Genomic DNA, 16,611 nt, shown 5'->3' on the forward strand with positions numbered 1-16,611 from the left:
ATCTCTGAAGTGGTGCAGTTCTCGGTTTGGGAAGGACAGTAGTGCCTTGGAGAAAATAGACAAAATGCCAAGATGGGACTAAGAGATGATCAATATAGTGGACATGCTGAGTGGGTAGCTACAGTTACAATTCTGCTCATCAATTCGATCAATTTGCAGATGCCAATTCTGTAAACTTCAGGAAACTGCACCTCTTCCAGAGCCTTAATAAGTCATTAATTCACTGTTTAATTAATCAGTTTTTTTTTGTTTTTTTTTTTACCTTTGTCGAGTAGCCACTCGTCAACTACCCGACCGAGTCTGTATGGGATTCTTTGCCTGGCTATAGCCAGCCGTTCATTATCAAAGTTGCCTTCAAAGAATTTAGAGAGACACATAGTTAGAGGTTAATATCTGGAAGTTCAAGTGTCACAAGGTTAAAAACATGGCATCAAGATTAGCAAGTTTTTTCAAGTTAGGAATAACCGAGCTTTAGGATTAACATTATGTTGGTTTAAGATGAACTAACCTTAGTTATTAGACAGTTTTAGAAGCTGGAGACTATTTATAAAAGTTTAAAATCTGGTTAGAATGTCATGGGAACATATTTAGTGATAGTTTAACATATAATTTGATCATGTGGTTAATTTCACTGTAATTTCATTGCAAGGGAAGGACACTTCAAAAATCGAATACCATCATAATGACATAAATGGTCATTTTAACACAGGCTTAATATGTAATACTCAGGAAGACATTTTCAGTTTTCTGCAACAGATTTTCATTTAAAGCCAAGCAATTATGTCCGAATAAGATACGCTAGACCCACATGTGATTATATGAAAGAAACCTCCTGGTAATTGACTTTATGTCTTGGTTTTCCCAGATAAGAGATGATGTGTATCTCATGAGCTAGTTTCCTTTGTCCCTGTGTCAAAGAGACAGGATCTGACAGGTCTTTTTACCGGGCCTAAAATGAGCTCTCAGTACCAGTCATCCTTTGAGAGGGAGGGAGATAAGTATCTCGTCAGATTACAGTTATGTCAGCTCCGCTTTCTCCGCTGCCATCTTCTTTCTTTCATTCATCTTAATGCACACTTTGAAACTCCTACCAGTACCACAGAGTAAGGTCATAGAAAAAGAGATGAAAAGCCTCTGTATTTAGATTATGTATATAGGTTGATATATTAGCTATGTGACAGCATTTGGTTTGACAATTAATAACACAGCATAGCTACAATAATGATCAACAATCTGTATCTCTATCCATTCCCCTTTTCCAGACATCATTTGCATTTCAATAAAACAACTCAAGGTGTGTTATTTTTAGTGATAATGTAAGAAACAGTCAGCAGTAACTGACAGGACAATGTGTTGTGTTCATACTGCAATGCCCGGCTCATCACTTTTTGCACTATCCTTCCTCACCATACACTCTGAAAGGGGCTCAAACCTACCGCTTCCTTAATCCTGTTAGAAGCTCTCATGTGTGACAAATTCTCTGCTAAAACCTTCAAAGGAAACTTGAAATAGAAAACGTATCCATCAATAAGCAGCTGGGGAAAGAAAGGTAGAAAATCTGGTCTAACCAATGAAACATTTACTGATGCATTTTTATAAAGGATACTGAGTTTTGACAAGAGCGTATCAATGAAAATATTGTGTTTATTTCTGGTAAAGCCCTTAAAGAGATGCAAGTGGGCCTGTCTATCCACAGACAGCTTTAAATCTACCATCAGACACCATTATCTAATCCTTCATTTTAATTAACTGAATTAACCATGGCTGCTAATCTCAGCTGAACACTGAACACTGCCAAGTTGGTTTTCACACAAACTTTGTGCATCGTGGATCCTGTGCTCAGCTCTTCAGGAGGAAAACATGCTCTAGAAACTAGAGAAATATGCATAACTCATGTAGAATGGCTTTTGACTACTTTAAAAACAATTCCTCAGCCTTATCCAGCTGAGGAATTCTCAGGTGGATTAGAGCAGCCCTGGTGGCTTGGAGGCCTGAGTCCCGGCACTATAAAACCACTTTTGCCCTTCAGAAATAATACAAAATCTCAGACAACGGACAAACCTAGCTGTTCAACCTGTAGCATTTGGAAGACCAGCCTTTACTCTGCGGAAATGATAGGAAACAAGCAGGTGGGAGAATCCGGAAGAACCAGGTGGAGCACTTTATAAATAATTTTTCCCTCTCTTGTTGTGATAAAAAAAAAGGCCCTTAAGTCTAGCAGCAGGTCTGGTGTGTATCAGTGTATCCAGAAAGCAGATTGAAAATTGAGGATTGGGTGAGAGTGGGAGCAGTTATTATAGACCGAGAAAATGTCTTCCTGTGGAACATCAGCTATGCGGGTCCCCGAGCACACAGTGCAGAGAGAAAGAAAGAGACAGAGCGAGAGAGAGAGAGTTTGCTTACTTTGCTTATGTTTCTCTGCTAAGTGCAGAAGGGTGGGTCACTGCAGAGGAAGAGCTACAGCTCCAAAGTAGCAACATCACAGCATAATCAGGTTTATAATATTTCAGCTTCTGATACAGGGTGGAGTTTATTTAGTCTTCAGCTAGCTGGGATTCTTAAAATTCTTCAATTTAAAGGAAAAAGCCACCAAAAAAATTCGTATATCAGTAATTATAATCATATTTGTGATCTTCAGAGTTGACCTTTTGGGTTAAAACTTTATTATTACAATTAGCTTTAATTGACAAGTTAGTCTAATTTCACCTTGGATAACTGTTTCCTACATTGCCCACAATGCCAATGGATTACTTGTCGATAATGGTCCAGTGGAATTTAGATCTTGCTTTATCTCTACTTAAATAGAGCGATACAGCTGCACTTTAGTCCTTTAGTTTGTCCTCCTCATCTGTACACTCTGCTCAACCAGATCAGATTCCAAAGATTTAGCTTTCATGCTAAAACCGGCATCAATGCCATCACATTTGTCATCTCGTAACTCACTAACTAGCAGAGCCGAGTTTCAGTCTGAGCTGTAACTCAGTGTCATATACCTGCATTGCATTCTGAAACTTGGAATCCAATATTTGATGTCTCTTTTACTTCTACATTGGATTTCTCATTAATATGACACTGAATATCACTGGACAATGGTGAGTGAGAAAAGAAACTCTTGCTCTTTTGTTTTTGGAGCTAGCAGCAAATTCTGGCCATTATCTGTTTTATGTCTTATGTTTGAGGTCATTGAATTTTTTCTTTTGTTAAACTCAATTTGCTCACTATACAAACAATATCCCTCTGTTACGTCAGTATGGCATACGAACCATTCACAGGAATAACAAACATACAGCACCAACCTACAAATTTGCACCAGAATCCATAAGCACATACAGCTGGGAAATATGATGAAATAATATTAATATTGTAATAAATTACATTATGTCACAATACACTTTTCTGTATTAATTTTTTTTTATAACAATGACAGGCTCTGATGTTAAAATTTTGCACTGAACATTTAAAATTGTAATTTTGTTTTAATTTATTGTTAGAATGTATTAAAAGTATTTGAATTATTTCATTATTTTAATTCAATTATTATATATTAATTTTTTTAGCTTGAAGTAATTTATTTTTGTAGACATTGTAGATGTAAAAATGTTTTCCATAATTAAAAAAAGGCAGTTGGTTACCAAACTTATATATTGCAACAAATATGTATTGTGCATTGTAAAATGTCTTCATGTATCGTGATACAATATGTTTTCATATTGCCAACCCTTATAAGTACACCACAAATATTTGAGAATAAAAATATATAATGTGCTTCAGGGTAGAATTTTCCTTTAAGAAGACAAGCTTATTTCAGCCATTTTAGTTGCCAGTAAAAATGAAAGGCTGCTTTGTGATTTCAAATTTGTCTGGAGGAAGGTATTCAGCAGCAGCAGTGCAGATTCACTCCTCAGGCTGCTCAAAGCAAAGCTGGCTGGCTACCTACTGTAAAGGATCCAAATTCATCCTGGGCTGAATGTATTAAGCGAGGCAGCTTGGAGTAAAATGTGTCAATTTGCAATTGTTATTAGATTGTTCATGAGGTGGTTATTTAGGCCCTCCACTCGGTGAGTCAGAGCCTGGGAAGAATCTGAAGGCAAAATGGCACACTTGAAAACCTAATGACGTGCATTCACAAATATAAATCAATTTGCACTCTGGCACGAGGTAGGCCGCCAATATGCTTCCAAATTGATGCCAGTCTTCAAACAGCATTAGTCAGATTTTGAAGGACAAAAATGCACCCGTCATGGTTTATTTTGAGAGGTGATAATTGCGTCTTTGGAGCTAGCTGTGCCACTCCTCTTTCTTTATCTTTGTCTCTCTCCGACTCTCTGACTGTGTGTCCGTGGTCGTGCATGGTATTGGCCTCTCTCCAGCACACAAACAACATATCACACTTCTCATGTTGGAGGTTCCCTCCTACAGTCTGTTATTTGCTGCCAGCAGCAGGGATTTACCTGTTGGATAGCGCTCGATGACGGGTTGGTTGTCCACCTGGAGGGTGGCATTACCCCCACTGCGGGTGAAGCGCACTACGTGGTACTTGCCATCACTCACAATGACCGCTGGCTCATCTATGGTGATGTCATCAGTGCCCACATTGAAGATGACACAGATTTTTCCTTGCTCCTGTAAGAGAAGGGAAAAAATTCCATGAAGAAAGAATGAACAAAAATGCAAAGAAGTGCAGAAGAAACTGCCAAGTCACATGCAGACTTGAAAGAGAAACATCTGTCTACCTGGTCATGCTGCACTAACTCACCCTTGGGAGAGCAATGCCCTATGTAATGCAGGTGGGAAATGAAGTGTGTCTCCATGTTTTACATTCATCACCCTTCCCCCTTTCTCACTTTTCCTCTCCCCCCTTCACTAGCATCTCTCTGACATGTATCAGTTCTGACACTTTCCTGCTGTTTCTGTTTTAGGCTCATCTCCAGCCTCCAGCGCAAACAGCCCGTGTGTTAAATCAGGTTGCCGCTGGGTGACGCTGCTGAGAGGCAGTGAGCTCAGGGCGGGGTTCGCCATGGTGCTAGCTCTCGTCTGCTGCATTGGGGGAATTGCAGGTCGCAGTGCTAATATGGCAGGCTGCGGAAACAGAGAGAAAGCTCAGCTGTTTTACAGCCTTGTCATGACCCACTATATCCGACAGTCCGAGGCTGGTGGGAAGAAAGCCAGAGCTGGCATTCACAAACTGGCCCTATCTGTCTGCTCGGACACAACGGAGCCAGGCTGATCAAACTTCCGTCCACGTTCCAAGTTCGGCTATAGTCTTCCTTCTCTCTGGCCTTAACTGACAGCTTCTCATTTAGATGCTGATGCCTGACAAATATCAAATGCAACATATGATGAATATAGAACAGGTACTGGAGAATGAAAGACGGATAACAAGCATCAGTGTCTAAAATCACAACTCTTTACCATACAGATGAGGATAAATATACATGTAAATTAGCAGCACTACATTGTAGAAGCCAAACAGCTCCAAACACCAAACAACTTTTGTAAGAAGTGTTGAAATAAAAAAAAATCTGAATGAGTCGCATTCCTATTTCTGAAATTGTTAAGAGACTCCACGTTCACACTAGCAAGGGACAAGTCATTCCCTTAAATTTGTCTCTTGCGGATGTGTAGCAACTGCTGTCGCGTGTGGGCGTGTACTGTCCAGTGCTCTGATGAGAAATGTCAGGAGCTATATACAACATCTACAGCTAACTAGTTAAACACAGATTAAATAATACATTCATATTTTGCACAAAATTAAGAAAATCAAATGTAATATTACAGTGTTAACAATAGTATTACAGCTGGGTGCTGTGGTAAAAATATACTATCATGCAATGGCACATGGAGAGTTACACATGTTAGAAGTTACAGTAGACACACTGTACCAAAAAGGATGTGATTCAGTGATTTCTAGTTTATTCTAATGAGAAACACAAGCAAAATAAAGCCACTGGTAAAAGAAAATGTAGATAAAATGAGATAATGGCAATGTGGGCTAAAATCCAATCGGCTACTTTTTAGATTGGCAGTAGGAAGTAAAGTGGTTACATAAGCTTGTAGTAAGGCAATTTTCATTTAACAGGCTTGCTAGAATTGGTCTAAATCTCTGTTTTGTTGAAACAGGTTTGTCAGTGATGCAGCAAGTAAGTATGTTGCCTCACAGTGCCCTGGTTCGCTTATGAATTCAAGTTACTGTCTTGGGGGAGTTTCACATGTTCTCCTCATGGGTTTCCTCTGGGTTCTCCTGTTTCCTCCCACCTAACAAAAACATGCCAGTAGGTAGATTGGCTACTCTAAATTGACCCCAGGTGTGAATTATTGTGTGCATGATGTCTTTAAACTGATTAGTGTCCCATCCATAGTGGTTGCAGGGCAGAGCAACTTACATTTACTGTATCTCAGTTATAGAACTGAGTAGTTGAGGTTTAAGGACTTTGCTCCAGGGCCCAGAAGCAGCAGCTTGGCAGTGCTGGGATCTGAACTCAGGACTTTCAAATCAGAAGGCCAATAGCTTAACCACTGAGCTACCACTGCCCATAACACAGGCTATATTATGCATCTCAGTTAGTAATTTCTCTCAGAATACAAGGTTTCATTTAGCACACTAAAGGGTTTCTCTGATTGTCCCTCTGGGCGAACCCTTAAAGGATCTATGCAGGACCCTACAACACAGCGTTTCCGCATTTAGAATAAATTTGTTTAGAAAGCTAAAAAAAACTTTATTCATCCAAAGAACCCTCAAGGAATCCTTTTCCTTAAAAGAGCACTTAAGTCACTAAAGGCAAAATACTACATCTGGCTCCTGACAGAGTGCTGGTGTAGTGCTTAATACTATCAGCTGGCACTCAGAGGATGGAATTCTGCCATGTGCTCCTTATCAGCCTCCTCTGCTTCCTCTCCTGCTTTCCACCTGTCTGTCTTCCTCTCTGACAGGCTCTCTTCCAATAGGCTTGCTATCTTACTTGTAGACAACTCATTAGCCATCTGCTGAAACATGCCATGCACTGCTCAGAGCAAGGAAATCATTTCCTTTCAACACTGGAATAGTCAAATTTTGTTTTGCAGTAAACCTCGATTCAGTTATTGCACAAGAGAGGGCCTCATGTCACACTCCGGCTTCCATGAGTTCCATCGTACTTTCTAATACTAGTTAATACTAATACTATTAGTACTTTCTAATATTAGGGGGTCATCAACAGACAAAAGCCCCCAACACAATAGCACTTTCTGGATCAACAGGCTTACAGTGTTGAGAAGGTTAGGTGGAGGTGAAGCTTGCATCAGTAGAACAACAGCACTTATTAGATGCATAGCTGATTTAGGGGTTTGTGCGTCTCCTGCTTGTGACACAGAGATGCTGACGGCAGCCAGGGAAAAGTGGGGAGAATGAGTAATCTCTTCAGGGCAGCTGGTAACGAGCAGGCGGTGCTACGAGCCAGAGGAGAGATCGCCTGTCAACAGGCTGTCCCTGCAGGCTAGCGTACAAAACACCCAGCTCTAATCCCCAAATGCCAAACATCCTGCAAAACAAGTCTGACAGTCTGGGTTGTGGTGATGGCCGGGGGCTTTTGAGCAACGTGAGCGTCCTGCACACATGCTCTTTTCAATCACCGCTGACATTCAACACTCTAAATTGGGTTCGTTTGGCTTTTTCTCTATACACAAGGAGCCATTTAGTGGAAACAAGCAGTGTAGTTTATAATAAGTAATGCATTATAGTAACATACTCAATTCTAGACATCTGTATTCCCTACGATTTCTCTGAAGCTGCATTTATCTTGCAGGAACATTTTCAGGAACCCAGGAACTTAAAAAAAAAACTTCAGGTGTATTTTTTGAAGAACCAGGGCTGATTATATTTCCTGGGCTATAGTGCCATGAACCTTTTTAGTTCCTCCTCCAGAGTAGGTACTTTGCTGAGGACCAGAAATGACTGCTGTAATTGGACATACTTATTGGTCAAATGCTAGCTTTACAGAACGGCTAATCCTCTCATCTGGCATTCTGAAAATCTGAGTTTAACTAACAACCATTTACTATTATTATATCAGAGGTGGTGTGCACAACTGGTGTGTTAACTGTGACATAATGGCAACGAGGAATGTTTCCACACCGATTTTCCTTATAAGTGAGTGGTGAGTCAGAAGTGGTGCATCCAATTTATAAAAATAGGAAAGATGAAGAACAAAAACCTTTAATATCAACCTCTTCCATGTTTGCTCCTTCTACATTTTGCTGCATGCTGAAATGTATTGCCTCCTTCACGAATGTCTCATGCAGTTTGCTTAATGAATGGTAGTGGGAGGCTAAATGCAAGTGTTGTACAATCGATGTGTTCTTTATTATATGGAGCCCAGGAATCGTGGTCATGATACATAGCAGGGGTCAGCGTACAGGCTGACAGGTTTATCGGGAGTGAGACCCTGCAAAACAGTCATGGGAGTGGGCATATTTTACTTTCTTGTGGTAAGGTGTGGGCAGTCAGATATGAAGCTGGGACAAAGAATGGCCATGTTCATTAAACATGAGAATGTATTGGATGCTTAGGGTTAGGGTTAGGGTGCTGCAAAATGCATTTACCACTTTCATTCATTCATCTTCAGTAACTGCTTTAACCTTGTCAGGGTTACAGTGGTTTAAATGATTAATTTGTTTATATTTTGGGAAATATATCCAACGAAGTTTGTAAGAGAATATTGCAGGCAGGTACAATCAAAAAATAATAACTGCAGGAGCGGACGGGATGGGTCATAGTTCCTTAGTGGGGGAAAAACAGTCCTGTGCACACCTCTAGTGGAAATATAAACCAGGAACATATCCAGGAACTGTGTAGTTCTTGTTAAGGATAGTTCCAGAACTCTTTATTTCCTTTCTAGTTTCTGGAAACACACCTCATGGAATTGCATGCAGCAGCATCCCATTGGTTCCGGTCAGTATTGCCAGATTAGCTCGACTGAGAGCACTCCAGACTCCCTCACTCTTCAGATATCCTGCTATATTCACTGTTTAGTTTGCAAAAAGGCCTTGATTCAATGTCAGAGCAGCCTAAATTCTGCTAAAATGGACCTGATGTTTTAAGGTAACTAATTTTTGATGTATGCCAGTTGCATTTGGTGCCCAGTGAATACTACTAATACTCGGTGTCTTCTTATGAGCTGGAACAAGGTTAAAACTTATATATAAAGCTTACATGATTTGTGCCTACAGTGAAGGTACCTCCTCTCTACTCTGAACACAATCACATCAGCCCACTGCTCCTTGCTGTCACACATCTGCCTGCTCAGCCGGTGGGCTGCTGATTAGAAGTTTAGGAGTACATGCTAGATGCAGATGAGAGTGTAGATGGGAAGGTGAAGAATCCCTCTCCCTATCTCTTCTTTCTCTTTATTTCCCCATTCCTCCCTTTGTCACTTAGTGGTTAGGCTAACCTGAAGGGTTTTCTTTAAAATAGATTACCAGTTAGAAGGTGTGAGGCTTAGTAACAGAAATTAAAAAATGAAACATGGATGGTTATTTGATTATTGTTCAAAATTCTGACAGGAGAAATGAAAAAGCAGTCATTTCTTGACTTTATTGTCTGAAAGAGCAGATACAAAATTAGGGCTGAAAATAATTAGATCAAGGCCAGCCAATGCGGCTATCATTCTTAGCTAGCTTTAGGTATGACTTTGGAAGTGTATTCCGAAATGAATGATGAAATGGCCAGAAGAGGATTGCCCTCCACGAAACTATCTGAGATTATGTGGATTGACTGAGGTGAAGCAAAATGCTTTTCTTCAAGGGCTATTAGGAACGTTTGTGCTGAACATGGTTTAAAATTGACTCTTCAATGCACATTTGGAATTAGAGGTGGCTAAAGCTATAAATGAAGTAAGCTCCTGGACCTGGCAGACCTAGATACACTATATCTAGCCAAAAGTATGTGGGCACCTGACCATAACACCCATGTAGAATGTCTTTGTATGCTGAAGAATTAAGATTTCCTTTCACTGTAACTAAGGGGCCTAGACCTTTTCCAGGATGACAATGCCCCTGTGCACAAAGAGGGCTCCATAAAGACAAGACTGCCAAGGGTGGAATGAAAGCACTTGAGTGGCCTGCACAGAGCCCTGACTTCAACCCCAATGAACACCTTCAGGCCTTCATGCCAGACATCAGTGCCTAACCTGTTCTGTTCTTATGGCTAAATGGACACAAACTCCCACAGCCAATTTCCAAAATCTAGTGGAAAGCCTTTCCAGAATAGTGGAGGCCGTTATGTCAACAAAGGGGGAACAAATCAATATTAATGCCCACGGTTTTGGAATGGGAAGTTCAATACTCAGGTGTCCACATACTTTTGGCCATATAGTGCACCTTTGTACTCTGATGACTTTATTTACGTAAATAATATATTTAGCTCGTTTGGGGAAGGAAAGAGACCTAACCCTGAAAATAATTACCAAATAACCATTCTTTAATTTCTGTTACAACACAAAAATAGAATGACTTAAATGTACACAGTACCTTTTCTTTGTGAGTAAAAACTGTGGCTGCTTGAGATTTCTGAGATTTCCAAAATGCTAATATTAATATTACACATCTCATTTCAAGATCAGATGCATTTGGGTGGGCTTTCACATGCATTCTATGTTTATTTCTCTCAGAGCATCTCTAGGGATACTTAACGTACCCTTGAATTTCCTATTAATGTTACAAGTGGATGCGCAATTGCTTTGAAGCACCATTAAAGCCCTATAGAGAATGAATTATAACATCTGAATGGGTGTATTTCAGGCACAAATGCTGTATCTGCCCTTATCTTTACACTCCTCTCTGTAAACTGAGCTCATGCTTAAAGGCAGCGCAGCTCTGATTTAATAATCCAGCACACCCGGGTTTCTGATTTGAACTCTAAAGTTGATGCTGTTTGGCAGAAAATAGATTGCAGATTTCTGGAAGGACAATAACACCCATTAGGCTTCTAGCACCTAATCTGACTGAAATAATCAGTGTGAATATAGGAAATGGCTAACACAATGCGACAGTCTTTGCTACAGTCACATTCATCCATTTACCTCGGCTGCCTCTCAATTTAGCCGCTTGCCATTATTTTTCGGATGATTTTCATTTAAGGAATTCCTTTTGTGTGGCTGATGTGGGAGAAAGTGTTTGAAATGTCTCTATTGTAACCCTTCTTAAATATATAAAAGACGTGAGAGAGTGTAGCTGGTGCAAGATGGGAGCGTGACATTCTTTTCAACATAAAAAGATACCGATGGGGAAAAGAGACATTTCAATTGTCATGAAGTTTTTATTATAGGGACGCACTATGTCTTGCAGCATAGGGTCTGCATTTAAAAGTCTGACAAGCATTCATGTTCTGCGCTGTCCTTGTGAAGAAGCCTCCCATTCTTTGAAAAAAGCTGTCCTACTTTTTTGTGTCAAAGCCAAGAGGTAAGATTGTAATGATGAGAGATGCTGATGTTAATAATGGGACGTTTCTGATAAGAGACCGCTGTCTAGCGTGGAACATGGAGATAGCACTGATTAAAGACAAATATATCTTTCCAGTTCATGGGCGAGGGTTGCCCAGGGAAGCTGACATTTAGCCGGGCAGCTCATTGTGAGCACCCACGAAGCTCACCTGCCTGTTTGCTCACAAACACTGCATGTTAATAGGTGTCACAGCACATGACCTTCACACTTAATCAGAGCCCAAAGATAAGCCTGGACAGCCAAGGCTCTCTCATTACGTCCTTTCCCCTACCTCTCCCCCCACCCCCCCAAGCTAATATGCAATGGGCTTAAAATAACTAGAATTAAACTGATTACATGCCACGACATTCAGCTGATTTTCAAAGACTCCTAAAATGCCTAAAATGGTGAGAAAGCCAGTAGGTGTCTGGCATGTTTCCTAGTCCACCTTTCCTTTTTTTTTTTAAATTGAGGGAGGTCTTCTGCTGCACCTACACTATGAAGACCTTCTCTGATGATGATGATTCAGGGCTTCCTGAAGGTGGAGCTCTGGAGCTGGAGAGCATTGAGCAGGACTCAGGTGGCTGATGTGGGCTTGTAATGAAACACTTCCCTTTACATCGCAGGCATCTGAATATAGAAAAAGTGGGACAGAGCCCGGATTTGTATTCTTGGTGTGTTCCCCAGTTGATTTCCTTCTTCATTTTCTTCTTGTGGTTAAGCTGTCTGCCACGTTATACTCTCACGTTTCACGTCACTCTGCATCACGCATACCAATGGACTGTGCTATGCTCAAGTGGGCTAACCTAAAGGTAATTGGCTGCATTCTCATTTGATTTGTTCTAAGCTGCAAGACTGGCAGAAACACTCTTCAGTCCCCTATCATAGATTTCGTCTTTTAGATCATTTTTATTTCTCACGAGATGTTTCTTTAGCTTGATCTTAGGTGGTGATCATATGGATGGACAATCAGGCTATAGAATCTAAGAGCTGGATGTGGAGCAATAATTGCCTCGATTTAAATGACTGTCTAGACATTCCAGTGCATGATCATGGTTTTCTTGAGAACAGTAGTGATGGATCTGCACTTCAAATTGCTGAGCTACGCTCCTCTGACTCTTTTATAGCAAATTTAGGGCCTCACTTAACATAACTAATGCAACTCAAAGTGGTACAAATGTTGGAATTTATGGGAGAAAGGAAGGAGAGTCTGGTATCAGAGTCTGAGCCGAGCCTGAAGAAACAGCCTGGGACGAGTCTAGCCTGAAGGTGTAGCAGGATCTCTGTAAATGCACCTGCAGTTTTTATGGGAAAACCAAACATAGGCAGCCTCACAGTCAAGTTACAACAAAGCCATCAGTAATACTGCCGCCACTGACACCGCACAGGCATAAGAGTGGCTGGGGATAGGCACTGGTGCAGTTAGGGTCACTGTAATATGTATGAAGTACACCAATACTATAAAGTACACCATACACACACATGCTATTAATCTAGCTACTAAAAACACATTCTACACATTCTAATGGGAAAAATGGTAAGGGTCTGTGTATGCTGTCTATGTCATACATTTGTCAATTCACAATAAAAAAAAAATGCAAAGAAGATGTTTAGAAAAGGTATTTATCACATTTTTATCAAAGCTTTTATAAAAACAGAATAAATTTCTAGACTACATATCTTAACCAGAGAATAGTCTGTCGAATGGCCTACCTGTATTTCCAGCTCAACTCTGTTAATGATGAATTGTACTGTAGTGCGCATTTTTTAAATCTTTGGGTTCATTAATATTTGATTTCCAGACTTTGTGTAGTGAAACAAGAAAAACCAACTAGAAACAAGTCAATATTTTATTTAAAAAAAGAGAGATGAAAACTTCTCAACTTCACATACAGGTGCAATTTCAACAGAAAAAACAATGTTTGACTTTGTGTAGGAGGACATACATGGTTTAGTCTATATATTTTAATTCCAAGTAATGCAATACACTCTCTCATGAAAAGATGTCAAATGGACTTGTGTATGAGCTTCTGCATTGACTCATTGCAACTTTTGTTCAGTTTCAACAAGGAAGTGGCAAGTCACCTTGTAGATTGCCCTCCTGGTTTCCTTAACGCACACCAGTGCAGCTCTGCAGTCATGCCACAGGCGAAACATTCCTTCCCCAAAGGCACTTCATCTTATATTCAGAGCACAGAGAGTGGCGACTCCGGGTTAGAGCCTGACAGTAGGCCCTGCATATCGGACGACCATAAATCATCTACGGCTGCAGCTCAGTGGACTGAGAACCCAACGAGCACATCCAACTTATTTTCGTCCTGGCTGTTTCTGCTGATTCTGAGCAAGGACGGTAGAAGCAGCCTGGCCTCAAACACTCTTTGGAGGAATATTACATGGGAGAGAAGTAGTTTTCATTAGCACTATGGAATATAAGTTTAGAATAGGGCTTTTCAGCACAGCTACAGTCTTCAAGGAAGTATGTCAGGTGTGCCCTTATCTCTTTCTGTGGTTTTGTGCACAGAAGTATCAACACAAACAGAGTACTCTAGTGTTGCACAGATGTGATTATTAGAACAAACTTTGCAGTCATATCTATTCCACAACAGAAGCCTTGTTCCAAGAATTGATTTAGATGTGACAAAGAAGCAGATGTTTCTCTGAATCACTGGTTCACACTTTTAAGTTTATTCAAAGTTATATATAGGAAGAGATCTTCACTGCCTAACATTAATTTAGGGCTTCACATTTGATTTTTGATTGTGATCTTATGTGGCTTCAGTATTGGCGAGCTTTGCTAGAGTTTGCTAAATTTGTAATGTGATGTTGGTCATTAATGCCTTGACAAAATCAAAGCTATTAGCTTAATAGAGTTAGGAAATAACTGATGTTTGGGAGAAAGACCACATGTAAAGCTCCCCCAAGCTCCATTAAGTTTCTGCACATAACACCTCCCTGTCTTTTCTCTACTATCTCTCTATTCTGCAAAGCAGAAGCCCCCAGTACTCCAGCCCAAGTTCTCGGAAATTGCTCCACTTTTCATGTTCCTCAGTCAAACTTCCTGCAGAGGTTAACCAACCACTTTAACCAACACATGGACACCTGCTCATTCATACAATTATGCAATCAACTAATCATGTGGCAGCAGCGCAATTTATAAAATCGTGTATATAGAGGTTACTGTTATTGAGCTTCAGTTATTGTTCACATCAAACAACCGAATGGGGAAAACATTTTATCTCAGTGATTTTGACCATGGCATGGTTGTTGGTGCCAGACAAGCTGGTTTGAGTATTTCAGAAATTGCTGGTCTCCTGAGATTTTCACACATAAGAGTCACACAGAGTGGTGCGGAAAAGAAAAAAAAAAATCCAGCGAGTGGGCAGAAATTCCTTGTTGATGAGAGAGGTCACAGGAGAATGGCCAGACTGTTTCGACCCGACAGCAAAGCGACGGTAACTCAGATAATCACTCTTTACAAATGTAGTAAGCAGAAAGGCATCAGAACACACGACACGTCAGAATTTGAGGCAGCTGGGCTACAACAGCAGAAGACCAAATCAGGTTCCATTGCTGTCAGCCAAGAACTGGAATCTAAGGCCACATTGGGCACAGGCTCACCAAAATTCAGTTGAAGATTGGAAAAATGATGCCTGGTCTTTTTCCAGCTGGCTGGTTGGAAGCACTTGACTGGTTGGAAGCACAAATGACTTGAGGTTACTAGCTTGTTGCTATAGCTCATAATTTCTCTCACTGTCCTGAAAAAAGAAAAAAAAAACCCTGGACAGGCCATTAATATTATGAATGTCAAAGTGCCATTGCCAGTCCAGCAGAAGACATGATAAAGTCAGCTGGATCCTTGTCAGAGATACTGTGGAGATGCCATGGCCTTATCTATGACTTTCATAAACCTGGAGGACAGCTGGTATCTTGCCACTTTTCTCTTTAGCATTAATGTAGCTGTGCTATATCTTTCGTAAAGTAGGCTAACTTCAACTTCAATGGATCTTCTGCTGTTGGAACCCATCTGCCTCAAAGTTCGACGTGTTGTGCAATCCGAGATGCTTTTCTGCTCACCACAATTGTACAGAGTGGTTATCTGAGTTACTGTAGCCTTTCTGTCGAACAAGTCTGGCCATTCTCTGTTGACCTCTCTCATCAACAAGGCGTTTCTCTCTGCAGGACTGTGGCTCACTGGATGTTTTTTCTTTATTGCACCATTCTGTGCAAACTCTAGGGACTGTTGTGCTTGAAAATCCCAGGAGATAAGCAGTTATAGAAATACTCAAACTGGCCCTTCTGGCACCAACATGGTCAAAATCACTGAGATCACAATTTTTTCTCTATTCTGATGATTGATTTGAACATTACCCAAAGCTGCTGGCCTGTACCTGCATGATTTTATGCACTGCACTGTTGCCACACGATTGGCTGATTAGATAATTGCATAAATGAGTAGGTATACAGGTGTTCCTAATAAGTGTATTGTGAAATAATTAGACATACAAAAAATTGAGTAAATGAACATATATAAAATGTGCCAGTTGCCTGTAGCTTCATAACAGAGCACTAGACAGCAGGTCTTTTGACTTTCAGTAAACAAACGTGCATTAGGCAGCTCAATAAGAGGAAAGATCAATGTCTAACTAGTGTATGTTGCTTCCTGTAATAAAAATGATTTGTTTACATTCTGGAGTAAATTGTGAATTGCTCACAAATCTTATGTGGCCCACAGCACCAACGAACAAACACACGGCAGATGGAAACATGACACACATTTTGTAAAAATGACCCGACAAATGCAGAGGTTTTATGTGAGCAGCTTAGAATGTATCACAGGAATGCTAAAATGGCTATTTCAGTGGCAAAACAAACCAGTCAGGCATGTGCAAATGGATTCTACCAGTGTATTAGTCTGAACCATATTCAAGGCACAAAAAGACAATGCCTGGTCAGTATCTCTCTAGTTATTAAAAGAATCAACAGCCTTTTAGGAAGATGCTAATAAAAAAGAAGACCATTCTGAGGCTCTGTTCCTCCTTCTGGATTCACCATTAGAAGCTGCTCATTTTATGATAGCACATTTATGAATCGATTGGTATCTCTTCTTATTATGAGGGAATAGGTTTTGCCTTTAGAGTGCTTTACGAAAGAGACCAT

General features: G+C 40.4%; 1 protein-coding gene across 15 annotated transcripts in view; it reads right to left on the reverse strand.

Annotated features, from left to right (window-relative positions):
* The window catches only part of nrxn2a (neurexin 2a), a 342,233-nt gene that overhangs the window by 18,493 nt on the left and 307,129 nt on the right, over positions 1–16,611 (reverse strand). For 12 of the 15 annotated variants that reach the window (XM_034311208.2, XM_026938618.3, XM_053240211.1 and 9 more), the window contains 2 exons: positions 4,452–4,623; positions 263–352 (listed from right to left, as the gene is read on the reverse strand). In XM_034311208.2, the coding sequence (XP_034167099.2) occupies positions 263–352; positions 4,452–4,623 (262 nt within the window). The remainder of the gene's footprint in view (positions 1–262; positions 353–4,451; positions 4,624–16,611) is intronic. The other 3 variants (XM_034311215.2, XM_034311211.2, XM_034311210.2) reach the window with 1 other exon arrangement.

The sequence above is a fragment of the Pangasianodon hypophthalmus genome, chromosome 15 (genome assembly GCF_027358585.1).
Source record: "Pangasianodon hypophthalmus isolate fPanHyp1 chromosome 15, fPanHyp1.pri, whole genome shotgun sequence".
NCBI classification, from domain to species: domain Eukaryota; kingdom Metazoa; phylum Chordata; class Actinopteri; order Siluriformes; family Pangasiidae; genus Pangasianodon; species Pangasianodon hypophthalmus.